This window comes from Botryllus schlosseri, chromosome 6 (genome assembly GCF_051294905.1).
Source record: "Botryllus schlosseri isolate E-star chromosome 6, Bs_hap1, whole genome shotgun sequence".
In the NCBI taxonomy this organism is placed as follows: Eukaryota; Metazoa; Chordata; class Ascidiacea; order Stolidobranchia; family Styelidae; genus Botryllus; species Botryllus schlosseri.
Genome location: NC_137241.1, coordinates 30,927,963 through 30,954,008, shown reverse-complemented (window position 1 = coordinate 30,954,008; position 26,046 = coordinate 30,927,963). Strand labels below are relative to the sequence as shown.

At 39.8% G+C, this 26,046-nt stretch overlaps 4 protein-coding genes across 4 annotated transcripts in view; 2 read left to right on the top strand and 2 right to left on the bottom strand.

The window, feature by feature from the left end:
* Nucleotides 1-12,727, top strand: part of LOC145440674 (coiled-coil domain-containing protein 6-like) — a 91,178-nt gene extending 78,451 nt beyond the window's left edge. The window contains exons 2-6 of the mRNA XM_080318397.1: nt 5,525-5,735; nt 9,302-9,457; nt 10,509-10,643; nt 10,702-10,800; nt 11,467-12,727. Of these exons, the coding sequence (XP_080174523.1) occupies nt 5,525-5,735; nt 9,302-9,457; nt 10,509-10,643; nt 10,702-10,800; nt 11,467-12,045 (1,180 nt within the window). The 3' untranslated portion in view covers nt 12,046-12,727. The remainder of the gene's footprint in view (nt 1-5,524; nt 5,736-9,301; nt 9,458-10,508; nt 10,644-10,701; nt 10,801-11,466) is intronic.
* The window catches only part of LOC145440664 (uncharacterized), a 198,402-nt gene that overhangs the window by 2,033 nt on the left and 170,323 nt on the right, over nt 1-26,046 (bottom strand). The gene's annotated exons all lie outside the window — the stretch shown is intronic.
* Nucleotides 13,098-17,328, bottom strand: LOC145440700 (meiotic recombination protein REC114-like). The gene is made up of 5 exons (XM_080318429.1): nt 17,177-17,328; nt 16,628-16,666; nt 16,194-16,381; nt 15,063-15,158; nt 13,098-13,370 (listed from the first exon to the last, which is right to left on the bottom strand). The coding sequence occupies exons 1-5, from the start codon at nt 17,250-17,252 to the stop codon at nt 13,146-13,148; spliced, it is 624 nt and encodes a 207-aa protein (XP_080174555.1). The 5' UTR covers nt 17,253-17,328; the 3' UTR covers nt 13,098-13,145.
* Nucleotides 24,933-26,046, top strand: part of LOC145440635 (uncharacterized) — an 88,501-nt gene continuing 87,387 nt past the window's right edge. Inside the window, exon 1 of the mRNA XM_080318328.1 lies at nt 24,933-24,956. The gene's annotated coding sequence lies outside the window, so the exon portion shown is untranslated. The remainder of the gene's footprint in view (nt 24,957-26,046) is intronic.

Below are 26,046 nucleotides of genomic sequence, written 5' to 3'. Positions count from 1 at the left end.
ACATTTTCAAAAACCTGAGTAAGGAGAACAAATCCTCGTAAAGGAGGACGTATGGTAACCCTAAAGCAGTGGTTCTTAACCTTGCCTCCAGCGCCCCCCAAGGGGCGCTGGCGATTTTGAAGGGGGCGAAAACGCTCAGGGGGCGATATGGGGGCGCTGGGCTCAGGGTGCGATAAGGGGGCGCTGACGAAAAACGGCTTCGCCGTAGATGATGTGGTAGTAGGACATATCCCTAATGAGTATTCAAAACAAATTAACATTCCACAAAACATGTCAAATCCGGAAATTTTTGGTCGCGCTACGCGACGATATTTGCTACATATGTTTTCATAAATGTAGTCATCATTGGTTTATTAGCAATTTTATCAGTTCAATACACCACAAAAAATACGATACAATGAAAAGACAGGAAGATGTCGAAGCGACAAGGAGTAGTCTATGGAATCTGACACCCACCTTGGCCTAGGCGATGTAAAGAGGAGGCATGCACACTGAATGAAAGTAAAGAAGATAGTATAGAAAAAGAATGCGACAAGAAATAGGGCGGCATGTCATGGGAAGCGAGATCGATAGGTCAGTCGTGGTCCGGTAATCTTGAGGATGGACTGTTTTTATTTAGTAGTAATTGCTTGTATTTCGACTTGAATGTGGACATGCTCGTCGACTGTCGGATGGCCGGCGGGATACTGTTCCACACATCAGGTCCGGCATATTTGATGGAGCGATGATCTTTTCGGTCGATCATATGATATTTGGACGACGTGGACGCGCGTGTGTTGTACTTGTGCGCTTTTGATTCAGAGGTAAAGAAGTCATTGAAATATTCGGGGCAACGACCGCAGTGAAACTGATACATAAACTTGGCGATTTCTAGTTTCCGCATATCTTCTATGTTTAGGACGCCAAATCTCTTCAGCAGCGACTTATTGGATGGGCAGCCAGGCCCCTTTGGAGCCCTAGCTATGATTCGGAGTACTTTATGCTGTAGTTTCTGCAGTGGCTTGAGTGCAGTTTTACTGGCAGCCCCCCAACAGAGGATGCCATACTGTAACTTCGATTGGATTAAGGATTTAAAGAGTATCAGAAGAACCCATGCTGGCATTAAGCGCCCAAGGCTGTAGAACAGGCCGTAGTAGGTTATTATAATCATATAAAACGAATTGCGCGTACCGGGGCCTATACGATAACTTATCGTAGGCCCCGCGCGTACTTTTAGATCGCCAATTTTCGTTATTTAAAACACTGCCGTCACGTTTGCTAGGGTTATTTTCAACAAAATGTTACGAACTAAATATTATATCCCGCAGCGCACATCGTTTGAGAATGGAAGGAGGCATTGTATATCACTTTTGATTGATAGTGAGAGCGCTTTGTACATAAAATAAGTTTTGAAGCTTTGTGCAAGAAATGAATAACTAAATATACTTGTATTTAAGAGCTACAAATTAAATCGTCGGAATATTTCTTCATCGTATCATAAAAGATGATACTATCTCGTTTTGTGGTTCACAACCTCACATGAACGTTATATAATATCAGTCGCTTTGTTAGGAATACATTCATGTTACAATTAATAACTGGCTACAGTACTAAATTCAATGTGAGCAGATATATGCATCCCATTCTCAGTTGACTTACTTATAGTTACACAAAGCACTAAGACAAAATCCAATAGGCCTACCATTAATTTCCCCACATTGCCAATCGCCGATGTGAATTCAGGAAGGTTCGAACCACAGGGTTCTTCTGATACTCTTTAAATCCTTAATCCAATCGAAGTTACATTATGGCATCCTCTGTTGGGGGGCTGCCAGTAAAACTGCACTCAAGCCACTTCAGAAACTACAGCACAAAGTACTCCGAATCATAGCTAGGGCCCCAAAGGGGCCTGGCGGCCCATCCAATAAGTCGCTGCTGAAGAGATTCGGCGTCCTGAACATAGAAGATATGCGGAAACTAGAAATCGCCAAGTTTATGTATCAGTTTCACTGCGGTCGTTGCCCCGAATATTTCAATGACTTCTTTACCTCTGAATCAAAAGCGCACAAGTACAACACACGTGCGTCCACGTCGTCCAAATATCATATGATCGACCGAAAAGATCATCGCTCCATCAAATATGCCGGACCTGATGTGTGGAACAGTATCCCGCCGGCCATCCGACAGTCGACGAGCATGTCCACATGGAAGTCGAAATACAAGCAATTACTACTAAATAAATACAGTCCATCCTCAAGATTACCGGACCACGACTGACCTATCGATCTCGCTTCCCATGACATGCCGCCCTATTTCTTGTCGCATTCTTTTTCTATACTATCTTCTTTACTTTCATTCAGTGTGCATGCCTCCTCTTTACATCGCCTAGGCCAAGGTGGGTGTCAGATTCCATAGACTACTCCTTGTCGCTTCGACATCTTCCTGTCTTTTCATTGTATCGCATTTTGTGGTGTATTGAACTGATAAAATTGCTAATAAACCAATGATGATGATGATGGGTATGAGACCGTACCCGATTGTTGTTATAACAACCTTGATTTGACCCTGAATATACCACACACAATTAATATATGGTTTATTATAGTCGAATGGTCCTCGAGCGCGAATAAAGCGCGAAATATTTCCAATACCAAAGTCCCAAAAAGACCGACTGAACTTTGACCTCTAACCAAGACCGAAACCGCTGCAACCCAAACCCACAATAGTTTAGCTCGAAGGGTGCCCTAAATTATTATTTCGGTGAATGAACATAAATTAGCCATCATGTTTTGACGACTAACCCACGGAATAATACGCATAATTATAGAAAATAGAAATTGGCATTTCGGCGTCGGCCGTTACCACGCCTCGATCCACGAAGATATATGACGTTCCGGTGAATATGGGACTCCGAGAAGTGTGTCAAAAAGATCGCCAGCGAGAAAACCTTAGCAGAAGAGGATTGCCCTTATGTTATGCGTAAACTTCAATGTATACAAGTCTAATTGTGCATAGGTGCCTAAATCGCTCGTGCCGAATTATCATGTCGTCGCAATCTGCACCCCACTGGACAAATAACATCCATCAGAGAAAAATATTTGCCAGTGACAAAATACCAATTTTGAATCGTGTGCTTACTTTAGTTTAATACGTTTATGCGTTTCAATATATTTTGACTATATAGCGGACAAAAGGTAACAAAATAACATGTAACGATTTAATTGTACCAATGGGCACGCCCGAATATGTTCATGCAATTATTAATTACTTGGCCTACATTTTCCAATACAACAGCTCACTCAGCGCTACTGTTAAATCTGATTACGTGGGCTGAGAGGATTAAAAGTTTAAAGTGATATATATACATGCAATCACAACCTATTTCATCCATGAATTATATAAAATTTTGGCTCCTAGGGCGACCAGGCCACATAAACTTTGCTGACCATCGAAATCACGCGACGGAGTTCTTGGGGGCGAAGCCCTCATGAGTTTGGTTTATCACGCTATGGGTGCCCAAGACAATCGTTTCTAGGGGGCTGACGAAGTGCTGTAACGGTCCCCCTCTCACCCTTCGTCTTTATTACAGTCCTTACAATATGAGGTGGGGGGCGCTGGAGCACAATAATTTTTGAAAGGGGGCGCTGGAGGAAAAAAGGTTAAGAACCACTGCCCTAAAGTAACATATTTATTGATCGAATTCATTCATTACCTGTGCAGAAATTTCACGCTCCGCGCGGCCAGGAACATGAACGCACACTGCACAGTTGCACACATAGTTTTCATGACATCCTCGTTATGAATTTTAAAGGCAGTAATATAAGTCTTGTTTTCAACGTTACCTCATTCGGTTTGCTCCAATCGGACGACTAAGAAAAGGTCATCAACATTCAAGTGGCCCGCGCAATGGTTCGTAAATCTCATGTGGCCCTTTGGCCTAAAAGGTTGGCCACCCCTGGAATGTATACTAATTTCCAAGTGGACGCTAAATAAGGTGTGGAGTGGAAGATACGAAGGCCTTACGTTTATATATATCGTCTGCTATCGGCGCAACAAAGCATTCAATGAAAAGATAGGAAGACAGACAGATACGACACCCGATTCACATGTTCACCGGCAATCGTACAGTATCAATGAGCCATATTACCACGCGAAGTAAACACAGCACGGTAACAATCACATTAGTTTGTACCTCTGGTCACGCGATTGCTTTGCATTCATTCACTGATGAGTTAAGGCTGATCGATTGCGCTTACTGTAGTTTGATGGCTCTGTCTCCCAACCTTTGCAACTATCATGTACCCGATTTCAGGGACGTTACGCGTTACTGGATTGTAATTTACTGGGTGAAATAGCAACGTAGTTGTGATTATTCTTTATTCTTAATTTAAGTGCGCACAAAATTCACATTTATTCAACAAACACGTCGTGTGAAATTTGCTTTAATATTGTAACCTGGCTTCGAAATCTTGGAATAATACTGCATTTGAACATTTTACCGTAGCACAAGATATAGTCATCATTCAATTTTGAGTCCCAGCAATATATTGAGTATGAATTGAACAACAATTTTCTGTGGCTCTTGATGGATCGTATTTTGCAACGCATGCAACCATAGTCAGTGTCTCAGTGACTCGTCGATGATAACTGGTTTAAAAATGGTTGAGTTTGACACTTTGAATATATTGACACAGCCTTGTGCATTGCGATTGACACCATTTCAAAAACCACTTCTGAAGTGCTGAGAATGCTGTGGTTGTTCTTCGGTTTCACTCTGGGGTCATGGTGTTGTAAACGATCTATTTATGTCTTCTTGGTTTTGTGGATGCTGAAGAATCGAAGATAAGGCAATGACCTCGGCCATATCTAAGTATACAGTTGATGCCACAGGAGATCGTTAATATTACATATGCCGAGTTCATTATAATAGTAGCCCTATAGTAATAGGCTGTGATTGAGAAAGTCGAACAGAAGCTACAGTACTGAGATACCGCTATTTCTTGTGTGAGCGGAAAAATATGAAAGGTCGACTACCTTTTCGAGTATATAATAACTTGTCTACACCTGAAGTTTTTAAATTCATTCTTCCAAGCAGTTGTAGTGAAAAATTTTACTGAGAAAATTCATTTCGACTGTGTTGAACCCTGAATGCCTACGATAAATGTATTATTTCAAAGCCATCAAAACCCACTAGTGCTTTTGCAGTGCTATGATAAATCGCTGATACGTGCTATAAGTATTGACCAAACGTTATGTTGTCAGTCAAATACAGCAAAACGATTACAAGGTCTCTTCCGTAATCGATATTGTCTAAACCGGCATTTGCGCCATTTAGCTTGCCTGATGTTTTGTCCAAGACTCTGGTTCATTATTAGATCTAAAGAACTGTGTGGTGAACAAAATTCTCAGGCCGTAAATAACTGCCTTGTTCAATCGTAGCGACAGAAACAGAGAACTCTGGATTTGGTTGTAATTTGCCAATACTACCGTACTGAACCCTCTTCTGGTGCGTTTTTTTCTCTATTTGCATTACTTGGGATTTCAGTTATTCAATGAATATGTCGGAATCCGAGTCTGACACTGATAACGCCAGTCAGGCAACTTTGCAGACACGCGTCAGACTGCTGACTAAGCGTTGCGATGAATTGGGTGTTCGAGTAGCATCATTACAGCAGGAAAATCGCGTTTTACGATGCGAATTGGAAACGCTTCACGAGGAGAACAGGACTTTGCGACGTGAAAGTGTGAACATTCAGGTATTAAACTTCGATATAGAAAATATCTCTGGTTGAATAGCCTGTGTAGGACTTTACCTAAAGTCCTATATCAACTCCGAACAGGTTCATGAATATGACTTGAAATGCAGTGGTGTTGAACAATTATGGGTGGAAATTTCTAATCCTAGAATTAGAAATAAGCATACTGTTGTTGGTGTCATCTATCGTCACCCTAACTTCAATATTTCAGAATTCACAAGTGAACTCAGTAGTACTCTGAACAAACTGCAGCAAAGAAACATCCAATTTTTCATAATGGGAGACATCAATATAGATCACCTATCAGATTTAGCGCCGCACCAGGACTATCTCCTTATGCTACGATCTAAAGGAGTTGCATCCGTTATTTCAAAACCCACTAGAGTCACAGCTACCTCTTCCACCATTATTGATCACATATACACCAATCTTTCCATTATCAATATTAGACCTATGGTGTTTGACTATGTTATGACTGATCACTACCCTGTTCTAGCTCAGGTTAAGTTGTCAAAAAAACGTCAAAAAGATAATATGCAACCGATATACCGGCGCAGTATGCATTCTGAAGCATGTGAACTTCTGACAGATGATGTAGAGGAATTCTTCTCATCCAATGAACTTCCCACTCTTTGCCATGGCAACTTCAATCAGTCATTCGAACATTTCTTGTCAGTAGTGAAGATACTAATTGATCGACATATGCCTCTACAAAAACTGAGTAGAAAAAAAAGAAAATTGCTGTTGAAACCTTGGATAACTGCCAGTATTCTTAGGGCCATTAAAAAACGAAATAGTCTTAATAGAAAATGGATATCACTAGGCTCAGACGAATCCAAAATTGAATACCAAGAGTATGCCAAAGCACTTTCCAGGATCAAAGCTAAAGCAAAACGGATGTATTATTATCAGCTGTTTCACAGAAATAAAACCAATCCTAAGCAAACCTGGAAAACTATCAATAGGATAATAAATCGTCCTTCGGCTAAAGGTACACTGCCAACGACCATTACAGATGAGCAGGGAGTACCGACTTCTAATTCTCACGACATAGCCTCCTTATTCAATAAACATTTCTGTTCTATCGGTAATAACCTAGCATCCAAAGTGCCGCCAAGCAATGATTCCCCTACAGCAGCTATTCGCAGTGTTCCCAACTCGATACTTCTCTCTCCGACCACAGAAGAGGAAATGATTATCTTAGCGTATTCACTCAAGAATGACAAAGCAGAAGGATGTGATCGAATTCCTATTAAACTACTAAAATTGATTTTTCCTTTGGTCTCTAGACACCTGGTCCATTTTTTCAACAGTTCTATTTCATTAGGGATATTTCCAGATGCATTGAAGGTTGCCAAAGTTGTCACTATTTTCAAGTCAGGTGATAAAAACAATGTCAACAACTACCGCCCCATATCTATCCTACCATCCTTGTCAACAATTTTTGAAAAGCTACTACATCGACGACTTACCAGCTTCCTCGATGCTCACTCTGTCATACTAGACAACCAATTTGGCTTCCGACAAAATCTTGACACAAATCAAGCAATTCTTGCCCTTACTTCCAAAATTTATCAGAGACACAACTCTGGTATGATTTCATGTGTTGTTTTTCTTGATATAAAAAAAGCTTTCGACACTGTCAATCATTCAATACTTATAAGTAAACTCTCGTGTTATGGAATCAGAGGTGTAGCCTTGGATTTGATTACAAGCTATCTTACCAATCGATGTCAATATGTTTACAGTAAGGATCACCTACCTTCTGAAAAGGGTGACATATTGTGTGCTGTACCACAGGGCTCCGTTTTAGGACCCCTATTATTCAGTCTTTATATCAATGATGTTGCTGCATGTATCTCAGAGACCTCGGTCCTATTTGCTGATGATACTTGTGTACTTATATCTGCTACAGACTTGACCTCTCTACAAACCAAAGCTAATTCCGAGATTTGTAAGATGACTGCTTGGATGAAAACCAACCGACTAACCATTAATCCAATTAAGACTCAGGTACTGGTCTTCAATTGTAAAGCTACCTCAACTTTTTCATCAAGGGTATCTGATGTCATTATTGCACCCTCAACCCATACAAGATATCTGGGAATTATCATTGACTCCAATCTTAAATGGAAGACCCACATTTTCAATCTATGTAAAAAGCTATCTGCTACGGCCGGAATTCTAGCGAGACTGAGACATTCTCTCCCTAGACATACCTTGAGAACCATATATTTCTCATTATTTCACCCTCATCTGCTTTATGGATTATGTGTATGGGGGAAGGCCAATCAGACGGATTTAAACAGAATCTGTGTCATCCAAAATCGAGCCATAAGAAATATATGTGGCATAGATTCTAGGTCATCTGCTACTCCTGGTTATTTAGCTCTCAGGATACTTAAGCTACCCGATTTGTATAATTATGAAATAGCCAACCTGATGCATAAATTCACAAACGGTAATATCTCCCCTTACTTTAATAGCTTGTTTGAGCAATCTTCCACTGTGCATGGGTATTCTACTAGATCATCGGAATCTGGTCATCTTTATGTTCACCGTATGAACTCCAGACTGACCCAACAGTCCATTGAATATATGGGCCCAAATATTTGGAATGACGTGCCCGACAGTATCAAAGAGCTACCTCAGCATGAATTCAAAACCCAATACCAGGATTACCTTTTTTCAAATTATAATCAGAAATGAGAGTATCTAGTACCCGTTGATTTATAAATTATACATGTATTTATTGACTTCATATTGCTTTTCCTAGTATGTTGCCATGGCTACAGTCTTTGTTATATATTTGTGTTTATTATTGTCTTCTGTTTGTGATTATTATTTTCTTTCATGTTGCAGACTGTCCACTGTTCTATTTATTGGGATGAGTGCACTTGATTATTTCACTGCCATGGAGGTGACGAGTAACAAGGCCTTTATAGGCCATATCGTCACCTCCAGTCAACTTTTTATGTTTGACGAAGCAATAAAATGTCTCTCTCTCTCTCTCTCTCTCTCTACTACCTAGCTTCCTGTGCATATAATGGGCTATATATTAGGTTACATCATGTTGGTATATACATATAATCACTTTTGCTGTATATAACTTATACACAATGTTATTCTTTTCTTCATACTTACATTCTATCTAAATAATCTCATATTATCTTGAATTTTGGGTTAGATTCTGTTACATCTCGCTTGCTGCAATAATTAATGTAATTATGAATGAAATTATGTAGGTTGTTTTGTTTTTGCAAATATAATTAATATTTATTCTTTTTGCATTATTTCCTGAGCGCAATGTTACGTTGTTTCCTTGTCATATATATTATGAATGGTCGCTATGTCTTAATTTAATGCCCGTATGTGTCTATGTAATTAGCTATACTTTGCACCAAATACACTTTACAGGTGGTGACTGACTCTGATGTCCTCGCTTGGCTACACTGCAATTTTGTTGTCTCTTTTTTGCTTGTTTTGTTCGTGTATGTCACGAATAATCTATCTATTTTCAATAATATGACGCCGTCACATTGTCATGTTCGTCTTTACTTTTCCAGGCTCGTGCGGAGCAAGAGGAAGAATTCATTTCGAACACTCTAATGAAGAAGATCAACGAATTGAAAAAAGAAAAAGAAACTCTTGTCAATAAATATGAAACGGAGGAAGAATATTTGACAAATGAATTGCAGAAACAACTGAACCAGCTACGTCAGGTTCCTTTAATTCTAAGCTTTGAAATTTCATCGGTGTAAACATATCGTTGTTATGGCTTCACAAAATCGAGTACCTGAGTGATTCAATTATGTATCGAGTATTAGGCTGCGAGTATCACTCGTTATGACTTCATAACAATATGAAAGATGTGGATTGTTCAAATATGTGGCTTTTACGTAACCACAAAGAATATAATGCCCGTTCTACATCACATCTAAGATAATTTGGTGTTTTTTCGACCATGCATACTTCATTGCTCTTACTGACCATGCTCTAGGTTGATCATGATTCATGACGGACAAATTTGTCGTTTTCCCAGCGCAAGTACTGAGCAGCTTTGCACTACGATTTGTATGTTGTAAAAACTAAAATTTTTGTTGATAAATCAACTCTATGCAAGCAAAGGAGGGTAGGCCTACATTGCCAGTACTTGAAACAATCATCTCACTCGACTCTAATCATTGGAATTAATACTCGATCCAGCTTCGAGCGCTCGGATAATTGTGCATTAATGCTGTTATTGCATCATTTAGGCCTCGTACTATACAGTTGCCACTTCATTTGCTGTACCATCTCCGTGCCCAATAATCCGTGTGGATTAGGGATGTTCGAAAACAAATCTTTTTTCGAAATCTCACTTGCAGAGCGATTCGATCATTACATTGCCAGTAAATACGCAACACACCAAATTTGGCTGAATTCCGACTAGTAAAAGCCGTGTAATCTGAAATTTAAATTTCAACCATTTTTTTAAATACCGGTAGTAATTTACAGAGGCAAATTCGGTCAATTGGACAATCAAACATTGTGTACTGGGCATGCCTGCAACAGAGTGTGACGCTTTTAAAGGTTTACATCTTTTTGAGAACGGCCCGTGATCGACATTTAATGAATGAATGAAAAATGAATATGACACTGATAACTGATTAACTGGAGATTGGTCTGCTCCATTGAAACAGCCCCCGTAACGCAATGGTGATGTCATTTACAAATGCATTTTTATCATGCGATGCTATTGTGATTGGAGCTTGACGAGTAGGTTTTATTCAGGACAAGGTCGAACTCGAACAGACTCTTGAAAAAGAGCAAGAAAAGCAGGTCAACTCGCTAATGCGGAAAATCGACAAATTGAAACGCGAGACCCAAACCAAGCAATACAAGCTCGAGGAGCTGAGAAGGGAAAAGGTAAATGGCTGGGATTTTGAGCTCAGATGATTTTACCCATGTACCAATCTCTTGTTAGGTGGAGCTTGAGAACACGCTTGAGAAGGAACAGGAGGGACTCGTGAATCGACTTTGGAAGAAGATGGATAAATTGGAGACGGAGAAAAGGTTACTTCAGGTCGGTCTGTTGTCCAAACAAACACCGGATTCGATGCAAATCTGGCCAAACTTGTGCAAAATGCTGGATTTTCAAAACGCGCAACTGCAACTAGGACTACTCACTTTTCAAAACTCGCAACTAGAACTACTCAATTTCCAAAACTCGCCATTAGAACTAATCACTTTTCAAAACTAGCAAGTTACTGTATGCAAGTAGTTAGTACTTGGACTACTCACTTTTCAATACTCGCAACTACAATTGGAACTAACAACCTTAAAAAATCAGAAACTGATTTACTAAATATCAACTACCATAATTAGATTTTATTCTGACGACACTTTTATTTTATCAGAATCCCGTCGGCTTTCTAGATGAAGATCAGTACAGGACGGGTTTCGAGTTTAAAATAGGAGGGGATTTTACCACCAAAATCCGCTCCCAGACCATTAGTAGTGATTGCTCTGAGCTAGCAATCGCTGCAAGAACATCACACAACAGAGCACCTGCATCATGATGACACGTGTTTTAACTGTTTGGCAATCAATTTTTTTTTAATACGCAACTAGAAGCAGAGATACTCACTTTTGAAAATGCAGAACTAGAATTACGCGCTTTTTAAAATGCCCAACTGGAACTAGAACCACTTGAGTGTCGTAGTTTAATGCAAATGTGTGACTTTTATAGGAAAAATTGAATCAGCCGATAAGCGCCCCACCCTCTCCCAGAGATTCGGTCGCCACAGAAGGGGGATTGAGCGACAACCTCGGGGCCCACGTCCGATATTTGAAGAAGGAAGTGGACTGGCTTCGCAGACAACTCAAATCGATGCAAGAACAGAAGCAAAACGCCGCAAACCTCATGGTTTCGGAAGAATCCAAGCTACGAGAAGAGAATATCCGTCTGCAGAAACAACTGGTCTTGGAGAGAGAACGCAGAGAAGCATTGTCGCGGCAACTGTCAGAGTCTGAGTCAAGTCTGGAAATGGACGACGAGACTCGGCTGAGCATGGAGCTTCCCGGAGCATCATTTCTAAGCGGAGGACCGAGTTCGTCTGGAATGATGAGACATCGCACTGTATCGAGTCCGACTCCTTATTCAAACGTGGGACCGAGACCTATATCTCCTGGTCTGGGTGCCATGGCAACGTCTATGGCGTTTACACCCCCCTCTCCGTTGGGCCGCTTGTCACAACAGCCGCCCAAGAATCAGTTTGTGAAGCCTTCTCCTCCCCCATCTCCGAAACCAAAAATGAACGAAGGTTGACCCAAAAAGAAGCGTTTTGCCTGAATAATTTATGTTCTTGCCAGCTTGGTTTAGGGAAATGTCTGTACCCTGGGGTTGTTCGTACATAACTTTTTTTCAAGTTTGACTGGCCAATTGAAACGCAGCATATCAAATTTGGCATAATCCCAACTTGTAGAATTGAAACTGTAAGAGTAAAAAATTGAAAGATTTATTATAAAAAATAAAATAGAATGATTAGCAAGTTTTACTGGCTAATCCATGGAATGATTAGGTTGTCTAAAACCGATTATTACAAATGTAGCTCAATTCTAACCTGTCGAAGTAAAGTTATTGGAGCAGAAGATTCTGGAATTCAAAAAATTGTATTTACAGAGGGTAATTCTATAATAATGAAAGATTTCCTACCGTCGATACTCCTGCTTCTGTGGTTGGAATGGCGCCAAATTTGTGTCACATCGTTTATTTAACCAACCGAACAATTTCATAGAGTAGCTGGTGAAATTTGGCAAGGAAGTTCTTTTGAACAGCCCCTGCTGTACCCTGATTGTTCTGAACTTTCAGGTTAAAGTTCAAACGCACAAACAAGTTTCACCGGTGACTCTCTGTTGTCCCGGTCCCTTCATTTCACTAACGATATTCTTTTTGTATCTTGATACATTGTTTCATTTTCTGGCCGTGAATCTGATTTCCATCACAAAAATGAGCTGTGTACTGTTTTTCATCAGCAAAATGTGAATTCGATAGGAGAGAGCCCCCCCCCGTAGCCAGAGACAATTCATTACCAGGCGTCAGAAAGAGTTCAGTAGCTGCACAAGAACTTGATTCAAGGTTGCTAACAGGCTTCCTTCGTCCAGCTTAGTAGGACTGATATATACTAATAATAATAATATACTAATTATCTTTAATTTGTGGGAATGGCATTGTTTTCCTTGTGGTCGCATAAAAGCTATATATTCGAACCCGCAACATCGTATTCTTCTGATGTGATAACGAGTGATGCTGGAATCGATGCCTGATAATCGATCCAGAATGGAATCAATCGATTTTGCCAAGCCTTACATACAAGACGCTTGATAGTAAATGCGGCTTCATTCAAAAGATGATAGCTTCTAAAAATGTCATTCGTCCATAATCAGCTCCAATGTTTTTTCGACCTTGGAAACAAATTCGGGGAAGTTGGGGTCGGAGAGACACATGGTGATAAACTCCTTTATGTCGTCGGAAGACTTCGTGATCTCATAATTGCATCTACTGTACAGTTCTGGTAATGTATGTCCTGCCAGAATGCGGGAACAAATCTGTGAAACATGAGGCTCTATCGGGGGCAGGACGAATTCTTCTTCCTAGAACAGATAGCCACTTATTGTTAATTCGAAGGGACTCTTGGAGATGCAAAACTGCAATATACAATTGAATAATATATTCACATTGAAACTAATCCGAATAATTTCGGCTGACACTCGCCAGGGGTAATCATCAGCAACTAGTAGAGAGTTGGAAAGAGCATGGAAAGATTGTTGTCTGCTGTGCCAATTTTTTTCAATTTTGTACCAGTATCAGACGATTACCCCTGGCGAGTGTCGGCCGAAAATATTCAATATCACCGAGGGTTGTAATTACTCGAAGCGCAATTTTATGGTTGCTCGAGTCATTTCTTTTAAATATGGAAAATGGCTTGACTTGAGCCAATTTGTGTATTGACTCGACTTGTACTTGAGTCATTGTGCTTGACTCGAGACTCGGACGGCTAAGACAGGCATTTGAACTCGAAACTGAACACAATGACTCAGACTCGCTATGACTTGGACTTGACCCTGACTTGGATTTGACTCGGAGGTGAATTGAAAATTGCTAGAATCAAAACTATACAAGTATGATTGACTGGTGGCTTCGTTACAACACTGCTCTCATTTCAATATGAATATATTATTTAAAAGTATTTCACATCAGACCAAGACACAAGATTGCCGTAGAATGAAAAGATAATAAGGTGTCCAAACGTCTTGCAGTATAGACTTTCAACCACGCACCCACCTTGGCCTAGAGCGGTGCCTCTCAACCGCTGGTTTGCCAGATATATCGGGGGAGATAGCGTAGTGGTGACGATAAGCGCCTACCAAGCAGGCGGACCCGGTTCGATTCCCGTCGGAGGTTCATTTGGGCTCCTTTTCCCCCGCTGTCGCCGTTCTTACAGCGACAAAAAAGCCCAGAAAAAAGACCCGAAAAAAAGAAAGCACTCACAAGGAATGGAAAGAACTAGTAGAAAGGGCCGCGGCTTCAAAAAGATCAACATCGAAAAAGAACTGTGACATCGGGCACTCTAGGCCGAGGTGGATGTTTGAGTAAAGGATCGCTACTGATGCATGTCGTTCGACATCCTCCTATCTGTTCGTTATATTGCATTGTGTCTTATCGCCTTGTACATTGTGTGTAACTTGTTCAGATGAAAATTATAACCCAATGTATTGCATTGTATATCAATTCCAAAATGCAACAAGTTGGAATGCTTTTTAATAATTAGAGAAATCACATTTTAAATCGATTTCCGAGTTTGGAACATATTTTCTGCATGGCGTCATAATATATAGTTGATGGTCTACTTTGCCTGTACGTCACAGTGGTGTAAGTCTGTAAACTGTTCAAAAGTGGCCTACATCTCGTTTTGGACTAGATATGTGAAAGCTACAGAGACTTTTAAACAAGCTTTGTGAAATTCCGGTAATACAATTAAGTGACTCTTAACAGTATAATAATACAGGCTGTAACAAACAAACAGTGGCATTTACAGCAAACATCAAAAAGTCAGCATGAAAGGAAGTTTGAAATATTACATTTGAATTGAATACATTTGTCATAATTAAAATAGGGTTAATTTTGAAGGTTCACCGGTCCGCAACATTTGTTTTGAAGTGTTACCGGTCTACGAGGCCGAAAAGGTGGAGAACCACTGGCCTAGAGCATGTAAATAAGAGGCATGCACACAATATAAATATATTATTTGTTAATTTAAATGGTGAAAGTTGAAATCAACTGACCATCAACTCACTCCCGTCCAGAACATCTGTTGGTAGGATTGGAAAGAACGCCTTGAGGTTCAACACACACTCACCACAATCCTCTTCTTCTTTGAACTGAACAGTGGGCGGACACAAGTTCATATTGTAAAAATATTAGTCTCATTTTTGCTACGTCTCACGCAATCGAATGGCCAGATGTGGTTAATAACAAAGTACTGGAGTAAGATTCACCTACTGGTAGGCCTACTACTTAGTGGTTGTTTTAGAGTACTTCTACTTGACATGTTATTTCGGAAATCTACATACTTTTTACCAGGATTGTAATGACTCGAGTCAGACTTTTTCGTTGGCATGACTCAACAGCTACACATTCTATATGATTTATTCAAGTCTCGTATATCAGGACAGATAATTGAAAAATAGGCCCAGAAACTGTCTGAATAAGCTTGTTTAAAGAGAGAAAATGGCATATTATGAACCCGAGCCTTCGATATCACTCAAGAGTTTCACAGAAGTGAGTTGAACCTGACTTGAACTCCATACTGGACAGTATGTTAAAACTATAACTTGGACTCGGACTATTTGACTACTCGCAACTAGTTGTAGTTGCGCATTCTGTAAGGTGAGTAGTTCTACCGAGCGAGATAGTGTAATGGTTATGCGTCCGGCTTCTCGAGCGGTAGGTCGTGGGTTCGATCCCCGGCCGGGTCATACCAAAGACTCGAAAATTGGTATCCGCAGCTATCCTGCTAGGCGCTCAGCAATCAGCACGGATAGCATGGAGGAGAAAAAAAACGGGGGCGCAGACTAGATGACCTCCTGGGGCCGTATCGCAACTCCGTCGTCAAAGCATCTCGATGGTGCAGGCGAAAAAGAATATCATATCTCTCTCTCTCTCTAGTTGCGAATTTTGACAAGTCTGAAAAGTGAATAGTTCTAGTAGTAAATTTTGAAAAGTGAGCAGTTCTAGATGTGACTAGATCTAGTTCTAGTTGAGCATTTGAAAAGAAACATTGTTAGGGTTAGAAACCCATTCCATTTTAAAAGTTTCGTACTTTTAAGGGTTGTTAGTTCTAGTTGCGTATTTCAAAAATCCAGTACCGTACCCAGTTTGTACAAGTGTGTTTTTCAAACGTCAAAAGTTCTTGCCTGTAAGCGAAAAATGCGAGTCTTTTGTCGACATTTGTAGGAAACGAGGAGACGATCGGCACTCTGAAAAGCTTTCAACCATTTGGAAGAATCAACAAGGAAAAAATTTTCGAAAATAGTGCCGGTTGCAGCAACTGATAGGCGGGTCGTCACACCAAGATGCACAAAGATCGGATCGTCGTCTGAGTCTAAATAAGAGACACAGTTCTTGAACTTATGCCTCAACATGTGAGACAACATCATATATCTAGAGTGCAGTGCCCCTTTAAGTGGCTGCTTGCTTTTGTCTGAATTGACGTGTTTGAGATTATGGGAATGAGCCTAAAACTTGGGCACTGTTACTGAGACTTCAGACAACATGGTATAGTCTATGAAAAATAAAATCACTTTTCATTTCAAGAGTTAAAATACCGCTACTCAATTTCTTGCGATACCTTCAACAGTGGTCCATTCGGATTCTGCATCGTGAAATTCTGCAAAGAAAAAATGATTTCAGCGGACTATTACCATGGGTTGGCTCTTGGTCTGTAAATTATGCCGGGAGCAATTATTTCGAAAGACGGCTTGAAAAATCGACTGTCACAACAGTCTTGAATACAAGGAATAAGATATTGCATAGCAGGCGTATTAGAGAGAGAGAATCTGTTTTCGTCTACATTACATATCACCATCACACAACAAAAAATGCGACATGAAAGGTAAACGGAAGGCTCGACATGACAGAGTCGAGTCACCCAGGACACAGGAGCAATTATCACAGTTGATAACTACCGTAATAAATAAAATAAAAACTAAGGAACGTAACGACAAAAATACAGTATCATGGAACAATTCGAAATACACTACAAATACAATTTAGCGGTAGTTCGAGATAAGAGAATGAAAATATTGTTTTTTGAGTCTCTAAATTATACACATTACATATGGATTGAATATCGTAGTTGATCCAAGATTTGTTGCATAGTGAAAATATTGTGTTCTACCTTCCGATGTCGGTTTTAACCGTGAATAAGAGGAAAGTCGCCAGCTTTTTCTGCTACACGTCAAGTCTTCATCCATCGCTACAATTCTACAGCTCGGTGGAAAATCTCAGACAAATCTACCGTAGAGATCTATTCGTTTCGTTACGGTAGTCTCACCGACTTGGCAGTTACGTCACAATAAGTCCGATGCGGATGATTAACGAGTATTCACAACCAGTTGAGGTGATTATATATATATATAGGTCTAGCTCTGTCTGCATTCAGACTAAGAGCACCATCACCGAGGTGATGAAAGTATCCATCGAAAAAAGACACAGCATTAAAGATTTCAAATATAAATTAAATTTCGCGTGAAAATGCTGCTTTCGAAAATGTCCTGATGTCGGTATCGTTCCGATTAAGGACATTGTTCATCAGCGTTGCAGAGGGTCTTCCTTTTTTGGCTCTTGGCTCTTTGATTCTCTTTTCATCTTCAAAGGTTATTGACTTCACGACACTATCATTAGGTTTTCGAATTATATGGGCAAGAAATTTAGCTTGTTGGTGATCAATAAATGATGAGAGATCTTCGGTGCGACAGATTTTATGAAGATTTTTATTGTTAATTTTGAAGGCGTGGTCGGTTCCCTTTCGAGTGTAGCCTCCATGTATCATTTTTCGCAAAAATTGTCTGTAGCAGACATCCAGGACGTTTCTTTGATTTTCTGAAAGAGACCATACGCTGCAGCGATATGTGAGTCGACTTCGCACAAAAGCATTTAAAAATTTTATTCTTGTACCAATCCAAATTCTGAAGTTTCGAAGCAGGTATTTATAGGATTGGAAAGCTGCATGAGCCGAACTGATCCTGTTGTTGATTTCGGATATTCCTACATTCGTTTCCTTATAGTGAATGATACACCCAAGGTATTTGAAAGTTTTCACGTTTTCAATATGATGATTATGCAGAGAGCAGATTGAAGTCGGGTAAGCCAGTTCTTCAGTGTGGTTAAATATCATAGTTTTTGTTTTCGACTCATTAATTTGTAGTCCAAAATCAGTAAGAACTTCTGATAGCAGTTTCAGGCCTTCCTGCAGAGAAGATTGGTCTTTGAAAAAGAATTCAAGATCGTCCGCATAGCCTGAGCCCATGTTGACAGCTGTTCCTTGGTAGTTTTTGTCCCTTTCATTTTCTCGTGCATAGTCCGGTGTGCGAAAATGATACTGGCTGAAAGCGATATCAGTTAGTTCCGATCTGTGTAGGAAAACTCTCACGGCATAGTCCATGTAAAGGTTGAAGAGGATAGGGGATTCGGGACCGCCCTGTCGAACTCCAGATTTTGTGGAAAAAGTTTGGTTAGGGTGGCTTTTCAGTTCGGTTGTTGTGGATCGATATAGAGAGGCAAGTAAGTTCACGATTTTGGTTCCCTTATCCTCACCGATTCGATTTCGTAGCGACTGAATTAGCCAGGTTCTGTTGACGTGGTCGAACGCAGAGGAGAGATCGACAAACAAGGCATATGTTTGTATATCAGTTTTTTCAGCAATGATTTGAGACTGCTTCGTGACATATATAGTTATATACAGTCGGCGGTTCCCTTCCCTTTTCTAAAGCCACATTGGAATTCGAGAATTTGCTGCTTATACCATTCCTCTATTCTTGATATGATTATTTGTATTAACAGTTTACAGAATACGCTTCCAACTTGAATAGCGCGATATGTTGATGGGTCGGTTCTGCTTCCTTTGTTTTTCCATATGGCAGTTAGCTTGCTATGGCCGAATGATTGGGGTAATTTTTCAATCTCCCATATTGTTTGGAACAATTCTGTAATTTTATCCATAATCAATTTTGATGACGCCATTGCTCTCAAAATCTCCGGTGGTACGTCTGAACTGGATTTCTTACGCTTCAGTTTTTCAATAGTTCGTCTAATTTCCTCGAGTGTTGGTGGGTCTTCATCGATAGTGGAGCTATTTTCTTGCATCAATTTTAAAGCATTTGGAATGTTTTCCAGATCATTTGGCATCCCAACCGATTTCTCATTTCCTTGAGCGTCAAAATGTTTTTTGAAGAATTCAGCCAGTTTACTGGCTTGGCAGGAAATTGTGGTATTGCCTCTACCCAGAGTACAACCATGTGCTTTAGCGTTTTTGAATAGAGTTGCGGTTTCCCTGTTTATCGCATTTAGATTTATTTTTTCTGCTTCAGTTTTCCAGTGCCTGTTCATCAAAAAGTTTTTCCTTTTTCTAATTTTCTTTCTGAGGAGTGTTATGGCACTTTGAGAGTCTGGATTGTTCCGTCCCACGTCTTTCAGTTTCTGTAGCAAATCGTTCAGTGCTTGATCACTTTCCCATATGTTTCCGAATTTTTCCTTATTATATTTCGGAACTATATTCTCCGTGGACATCTGCATCGATACTGCTAGCTTTTCGTACAGTGCGTCCGCGTCATTTTGCTGGCAGTCAGTTGAAAGAGATTGTTCTACATCTTCGATTAGCCTGTTTTTGTAGTCGGTATTATTTAGATAGCCGAGGTCCGGGGCCCCGCTCTCTTTTTCTTCATTAAGTTTCCGTGGTCTGAAACGTTCTTGTCTAGTAAATGGTGTTTTCATTTTTGCCACTAGAATTGTATGATCTGAATTTATTTGAACAGATCTTTTTGCACTGCAGTCGGCCATATATTGCCTCATCCAGGATTCACAAAGAATGTAGTCCAATTTTTTTCGCGTTTTGCCATCTGGGCTAGTCCATGTTGTTTTCTTCCGTTCGTGATGTATATAGAACGTGCTAGAAACGCATAGGTCTTTCTCTCTGCAGAAGTTGATCAGGCGATCACCGTTATCATTGTATGTGCAGTTCATTATGCCATTCTTGCCATTGAAAGAGCTGTGTGTTTCGCATAGGTTCGTCGTTGCATTCATATCTCCCATAACAATAATTTTTCGATGCTTTTCACCGTCATCTGCTTGGCAGACTTTGGAAAGACTATTGTAAAAATCGGCCTTGGTTGATGACGCTTTATCTTCCGTCGGGGCATAGGTGATAATAAATTTTATAAATTTTATGTCAAGGTTGTGTACGTTAATTTTTGCCACAATCAATCTGGGTGATATGTTAATTACGTCTCGAATCTTTATGAAGCTGCATTGTCGAATTAATATGCCGACGCCATGTTTTCGAATGGATTTGTGCCCTTGCCAGTAAAATTTGTATTTACATCCATTCGCCTCAATAACTTTTTCTCCGCTGTCAAGTCGTTTGATTTCTTGTAAACCGACGATGTCTAGGCCTGCGTCGCTTATTGCTTTGACGACTTCGTATGCTTTCTCGTCCTCTCTCATGGTTCTGACATTTATAGTTCCAAATTTCCAGTTTCTTTTGTCTTGGTCTCTGATGGATTTTCGATTCATAACATTTCCGGATGGTGCTGAATCACTGCATCCCATCCTGTGGAGTATATGGTTAAGAGATATTGTTGGTCTCCGCTTAGCTGGATTGGGGTATTTATAGATGTTCAAATTCTTTAGTGTATTCTTTAAGGCTGATGTGATGCCTGTTCTTGTGAAATTACCGGTACTCATTCTCCTGGTGCACGACATTGTCTTTGGCAGATCAACGATCAGGTGATTGACGGGGCGTCGGTTTCCTCACAATGCTGTTGCAACTATTAGATATATCAAGATATTCTAATATAGGCTACCGGTACTCGATATTCCTGTAAACTTAATACAACCAAATACTCCAATTGCAATGCTATTTATAGGGTTACCATATTTTGAAATCGGGAAAGTAAGACACTTTTGACCAAATCAGAAAATTTAGTTGACCAATACTGAAAACCGCAAATTTCGCTATTTTTGTGCAGTAAAATTTGGTGAGCTTTAGCTGTAAAAGCTGTAAGGGAGGACGAATTGCCAAAAAGAAGGACATTCTCAAAAACCTGAAATTAGGAGGACAAATCCTCCTAAAGGAGGACGTATGGTAACCCTACTATTTATTATTTAGATTCTAGAATATAGATTAAGATAACAAATCTACGTTGTTACAACGTCATTCTTAATATTACCTTTGTATATTGACGATTCGTCACACAGACAAAATAGTTCTTACATTTCGAATTGGATTCACCCTATCACTGACGTTCGCTACTGATGAGAGTCAGTCGAAAAGCTTTTAGCGAATAAATTAACAATATGAAGTTATTGTTTCACGTTAAGTTCTGTACCACAAATGGCTTGTATAAAATATATTGCGATTTGCGATGAGCCTTTTATGACGAGTAATGAGAATGACCAATATTAATTTTCGAGAGATTGGCGTTTCATTGTTAGTTATTTTCTTAATATAAGGTTTAAATATTTTGTAATACCGCGGTATTTCTGAGTACCTGACTTCAAGGGCCGAATTGACGTTCAATCGAATCACAGTGGCCTATTTGTTTTTTGTTAACCGTTATTTCTTTCCATCCAGTGTGCATGACTCTGAAACCAGACACCCTAAGGGTGCGTTCTAGGTGCGGTTTCGTGCCAAAAGTTTTCGAGTCTGATGCTGAAAACACCTCACTACGAACGCAAGGCCTGTTTTCACGACCACTACGAACGGCAAGTGTTTTGGCGATTATTTTGAGGAACTGGTCACTTGGAACGGAGACGTGATTTTGACAACCGTGATTGCCAAACCGGCGTCGAAGCTATGTCGTTCGTAGTGCAGGCCGTGTTTCATGTGTGTGCGCGCTATTATAGAGACTGTTGTCAGACAGTATAGTACTTTAGTGCGTTGGCGTTCTGTAGTTGTAGATTCTAGGTATGGTAGGTTTTGATAGTCGGTGATATACAGACTATGGCTTGCTTGGTTATAGTAACATACTCTACTTTTTTACAGTAATTGATTATTTACCATATGTGTGATCCGCAATTAAGCAATGAGTACCGGTAGTCAAAATCAATGCACGACAGAATCGTCATCCGTCTATGTATGCGGAAAGAGAGGAAGAACATCACGTCGTAAGAAGATGAATTGTGACAACGAGAATAAATGCCTGGCAGAAAAATAAATGTCTGTCTGTTCTAACAAGGTAAGCTATCAGAGGAGATGTTGCAGTAAAATTGGTGAAAGTGCAGCGAGCACCGTAGGGTCCGTCCCGGAGCTTAAGCAAAATCTACCGTATCATAAACGGAAAATCATCAATGGGCACACTGCTTTTTACCGGTTGGAAATTATAATAACCTGTTAGCTTCTGAGGTAGAAATGGGAAATAAAGGTGTTAATACTACCCCTGTGATTCTATAAAATCGAACGAGTGAATTTATATAAATTGTTACAAATTAGTGATGTGAATACTTATAAATACCGATATATAATATGTAAATATGTTTGCAGGCGAACTACAATGTGACACAATTAGGAAAAGGATTGATAAACGAGTCGGTATAGAAGCGGGAAAAACCGTAGCATTACAGTTATTATAACCAAACGATCATCGCCTGGGGACCCGTAATTCTAGGATTTGGGTGCGCTGATGAATGCATAGCAGCTATGGCTAACTGGCGCTATCTAAAATTCGGACCGTTGTGTATGTTTTGAGATATCACGGATTATTATCAAAATCTACGGACTGTAACGATGCAACACAAAAGGTTTATATGAATCTTTTTATTTGTTGAAACCCAAATTGAAATTAAATTGAGGTTGATGACATCATAAACTAGAAAATACATCACCAAGTTAAATGCCCGAGTGATGCAATGAGGAAGTTAGCTGAATTTAAATACCGGAAGCTTGGACATATGGCCATATGTTGATCGTCACACATTAGATAATACGTTAGTCGCCGTCATTATTGTATTAGCGCGGATCTAAACATAGGACGGTAATTCCAGACCTTTTTGGATTCGAGAAATAGGATAGTGTTAGGGGATATCAGAAGTCTATAGTCGGAGCTTAAAATGCAAATGTAATGATGACAAATGAACCGTGTTTTGCCAGTAGAAGCATCGTTGAACGAGATTAGTTGTATTAATTGTAAAGATGTTGTTGACCAGTGTCAGAATGTCGCAATAAATGGAGATTTGAAACTAAGCATATTTCGGACATGAATAAAATATGTCTTTATAGCTCATTATGGATTAGGATCGAGCATCCAGATATCATCAAAAATGATATTTACCAAAAGTGTATAGTTGTAGTCAGCAGTCTTGACGCATTGTATTAAAGTTCGAATGTCATTTTGTTAGTGATATCGAAATAACATAATGCTTGTGAACCGAGTTATTAAGCTCTGTTTTATGGTGTCTTTATATGACCCTTTTAAAGCAATATAATGTCAATTTTTGTCAAGCAATAGTGGCTACTCGTCCTGTATCATTATTCGCAATTTGTAAACAATTACGAATCGTATATTTGCCTATATGGTGAAATATTAATTTTAATATAACTATAGCCTGTAATGAATTGTATTTCGTATTTCTTGACTTACTTATATTGCACTCCAAAGATTAGATTGGAGATGAGGCACGGTAATTTAAGGGTATGACGTCATTTGATGTTTGAACTGTAAATGCCTGTATGCTTTACTGCATTAATTGAATATCCGTAATATGCCAGTATTAGGAACAAGCATGCTTTTAAAAATTAGGACGACATATATCTGTTGGCGATAGCCGTATAGATTATGGATTGGTGTTTATGTATACTATACAGCTTTCGTTGAAGTTGCAATTAACTGCCACGGCGGCCCATAAGACGCCTTTAAGCACACGTGTGTTGTTGCTAAACAACAGAGGTGTGATTACCCACCTTATAAGGAAACATTATCTAATGTTCTCTGGGAATAATGTCAGTATTGTAACCCAGAAAATAATTACGACAGAGTACATAGGGCCTTAGGCAGATAACTTCTTGAAGAAGGTCATTAATAAAATTAGGTGATCGTTTTGGTCAACAAACTACCGATAGGTGATTATTGAAAACCACCCTACATACAACCTAAATCTGACACGCTTGTTATGCGTAACAAAGGTGTCTGAAGCGAATGCGAAGGATTAGCGTATGGAGGCTAATCCCGGCTTATCTGTAATTGTTATGTACAATACATGCAAATATTAAGTTGCTTTATAATGATGGCTCCGCCATTTTCGGTGTCTGCGAACTTTTACAGTGAACTGAAAAGGCGTTTCAGTGAATTGGCGATACTGTATGTATTATATATTATGCGTCGTATTATATCCACACATTGCGTTACCCTAGAAAAACGGTTAATAAAATCAAGCCCAACCCCATAGAAGTTACATGATTACGTCTATATGTGAAGTCATTATTGCATTTGTTTTTGGGATCAATGTATATTGGAAATTGTGTGATTTTGTGTGGATTATTAAGGATGCGTCATAACTAGTTCACGCCCAAAGCGACTAGGACCCCTACACTTGAGTGAGGTTGGACGGTTATAAAACCAAGACAAGTTGCTTGGGAGAACTGACATAAGATTAGATAAGTAACACCCTAGTATACTCGAGATTATACAAATACACAAAAACCTTGATCAGCCTTAAACGATAATGTGAAGATGTAATAAGCCCTTCGACGGAATATTAATATGCTTTGGCCTGGGGTTAATTATGAATACATGAAATAGACGTGGAATTGCTACTGAAATATGGTCTTGATCGCATGTGTGTTGAATTGCACGATTTTAGAAAACTTTAGTAACAGTTGGATGGATTTTATGAATGTCTTGTTGCTATGGTAACATCGCTATTTGAGTGTGACGTCTAACATTGGAGTATTTGGTTGTATTAAGGTACCAAGGTCAAGTACGTACCAATATGCTATCTAAGACTGGACCCCAAGGTCATTGAAAGTTCAAGACACTTCGAAGGCTGCACTTCCAGCAACAGTGATTTGCCAAATTGAATTACAAGCAAAAGAACCAGGCAAAACAATATCTTCCTACTAACAAGATTGAAGGCAAGATATTTCTACTAACACATATGGAGGCACCCGACGGAATTGTAATTCAAGGCGCCTGGTAATCATTGTTGCTTCTGGAAGATTCGTCTTCAGACGAGACTGGACTTTCACATATTTCTGAAAAGTGGGGAGGTGAGCATTAATCAATCATGAAGTTATTTTGGCTACGAAAACGTAAAGAGGACACTTGCACCCTTCGCAAAAACACCCAACTGATGAAGACCACTCAACAACGACAGCTAACGACTCGGGCTAATAAAGGTCAGGTGACAGCACGTGTCCAGCATCAAGCAAAATTCGTGAAAAAGGTGACGTCTATTCTACACAAGACGGCAAAACTATTCAAAAAAGCCAAAAGAGACGTCAAACAAGCGAGAACTTATTTGACTACCGTCCGGAAAGTGAGTACCAAAAGTACTGCCGATTCGCTTGAACCAGTCTTAAGGAGCCAAGCAAAATCTGGAGTGGCCAGAAGTGAAATTACAGGCCGAGTTTCAAATCCGTTAGAAATGCAGACGCGGACAAAAGTCGAACCAGCGGTACCTCTTCGAGCGTACGGGTTCCTTCAGTCGTCGCCCGGAGTCACAGAAGATATGAAGTTGGAATCTGGAAATCACCCGACACCACGGTCAATGACAGAAAGAGTGTCGCTCAATGCGAACGCAAATCATCACATTGTACAGGGGACTTTCTTAACGCCCCTCGATCGAGAGAAGGTGCCACAGGTATTATTACCTTCTCAGCGTCCAAAAATGATCGATAAAAAACAATTTCGTTCTGCGGAAGAAGCAATATTGATATCACCCAGTAATAGGCTGATTATTTGGTTTATGATAGCTATTTTCCCTACATGTTACATGTCGATACAGTTGCTGATAGTATTTTAGAAAATGTCGTAGGCCTACATTGTCCACTGCTGA